Source organism: Haliaeetus leucocephalus, unplaced genomic scaffold, assembly GCF_000737465.1.
Source record: "Haliaeetus leucocephalus isolate CR32 unplaced genomic scaffold, Haliaeetus_leucocephalus-4.0 Scaffold556, whole genome shotgun sequence".
Lineage (NCBI taxonomy): Eukaryota > Metazoa > Chordata > Aves > Accipitriformes > Accipitridae > Haliaeetus > Haliaeetus leucocephalus.
This window is the reverse complement of record NW_010972992.1, coordinates 1,136,476-1,137,743: the sequence shown is the minus strand read 5'-3', so window position 1 is coordinate 1,137,743 and position 1,268 is coordinate 1,136,476. Positions and strand designations below refer to the sequence as shown.

The 1,268-nt window shown below is 70.3% G+C and overlaps 1 protein-coding gene across 1 annotated transcript in view; it reads right to left on the bottom strand.

The window, feature by feature from the left end:
• The window catches only part of HSPG2 (heparan sulfate proteoglycan 2), a 38,843-nt gene that overhangs the window by 28,051 nt on the left and 9,524 nt on the right, over positions 1-1,268 (bottom strand). The window contains exons 10-13 of the mRNA XM_010577490.1: positions 773-921; positions 545-691; positions 317-480; positions 68-244 (exon numbers count right to left, since the gene is read on the bottom strand). Coding sequence (XP_010575792.1) covers positions 68-244; positions 317-480; positions 545-691; positions 773-921 — 637 coding nt within the window. The remainder of the gene's footprint in view (positions 1-67; positions 245-316; positions 481-544; positions 692-772; positions 922-1,268) is intronic.

The window sequence follows — 1,268 nt, the reverse complement described above, 5'->3', positions numbered from 1 at the left end:
CATCACCACCACCACCACCACCACCCTCCCACCCACCACTGCCATCCCCCACCCGGCTCCCACCCACCTCGGTGAAGGGCACATGCCGCCGGTTGAGGACATCGGGCCGGGTGGCTCCGGCGCGTGCCCGCAGCTGCCGCCCGTGGCCCCGCAGCACCACGTCAGGGTGGGTGGTGGGCTCAGGGGGTCCCCGCCCCAGCCGGTACCGCACCCCGTAACTCAGCGCTCCCCCGTAGGCATCCACCTGGCAGCATCAGTGGGCTGTCAGCAGCCGTGCCGCCGGCGTCCCCAGCCCTGTCCCCACCCCCAGTGTCACCTTGTCCCCAAGGAAGGCATCTGGCAGCGCCCAGAAGGCATCGAGGGCCAGGAAGCGGCGGGACAGATCCAGGAGCTGGAATTCCTCAGCGCCCACGTCCACGTGGAGCTGGGTGGCCGAAAGCACCGGCGGGGATGGTGCGGCCGGCACCGTCACGTTGACGCCTGCAAGGAGATGCTCAGCCCCTGGCGTGTCCCTTGTCCCCTGTCCCTTGTCCCCATAACTCACCCTTGAAGTCGTCGGGGCGGTCGAAGCGGAGGCGGAGGCGGTGGCGGTGCCTAGCAGTGGCACGGCAGGCGGTGGTGACACCGAAGCAGAAGCAGGGCAGGCAGCGGGATGTCCCCGTCACCTGGAAGTGGCCCTCGGGGCACGGTCCTGCGGGAGATGGTGTGTGCCGGTGCCGGTGCCGTGGTGGGGGTGGGGTTGGATGGGGAGCGGAGGGCGGGGGACGCTCACCAGGGCGGGTGACGGTGAGGATGCTGTCGGGGATGCCGAAGACCATGCCGAGGGTGTTGATGGCTTCACAGGTGTAGGCGCCTTGGTCGGCTTCTTTCACGTCCCGGATGGTCAGCGTGCCCTGCCCGGCCTCGCTCACGATCGACACCCTGCGCGGCAGGCTTGGCCCCCGGTGCCCGGCACACGCAGCACCCGGCATGCTCGGTACCCAGCACCGGCAAAGGAACACGCCCCTGCCGCATGCCCAGGCCCCGCCCCTAATCGCACGCCCCGCCCCCCTCGTGCAAGCCCCGCCCTCAAGGGGAAGCCCCGCCCACCGTGCAGCTCCCCTGTCCACCGTGTGCATGGCCCCTGCTGGCTGTTAGCTCCGCCCCTTTGCTGGGAGTTTTGCCCCAACGCCCCGCCCACCACAGCAGGCCACGCCCCTGTACAAGCACCACCTCCAAGTGCAAGCCCCTCCCACCACAGGGCTCCCCCCAGTGCAAGCCCCTCCCAC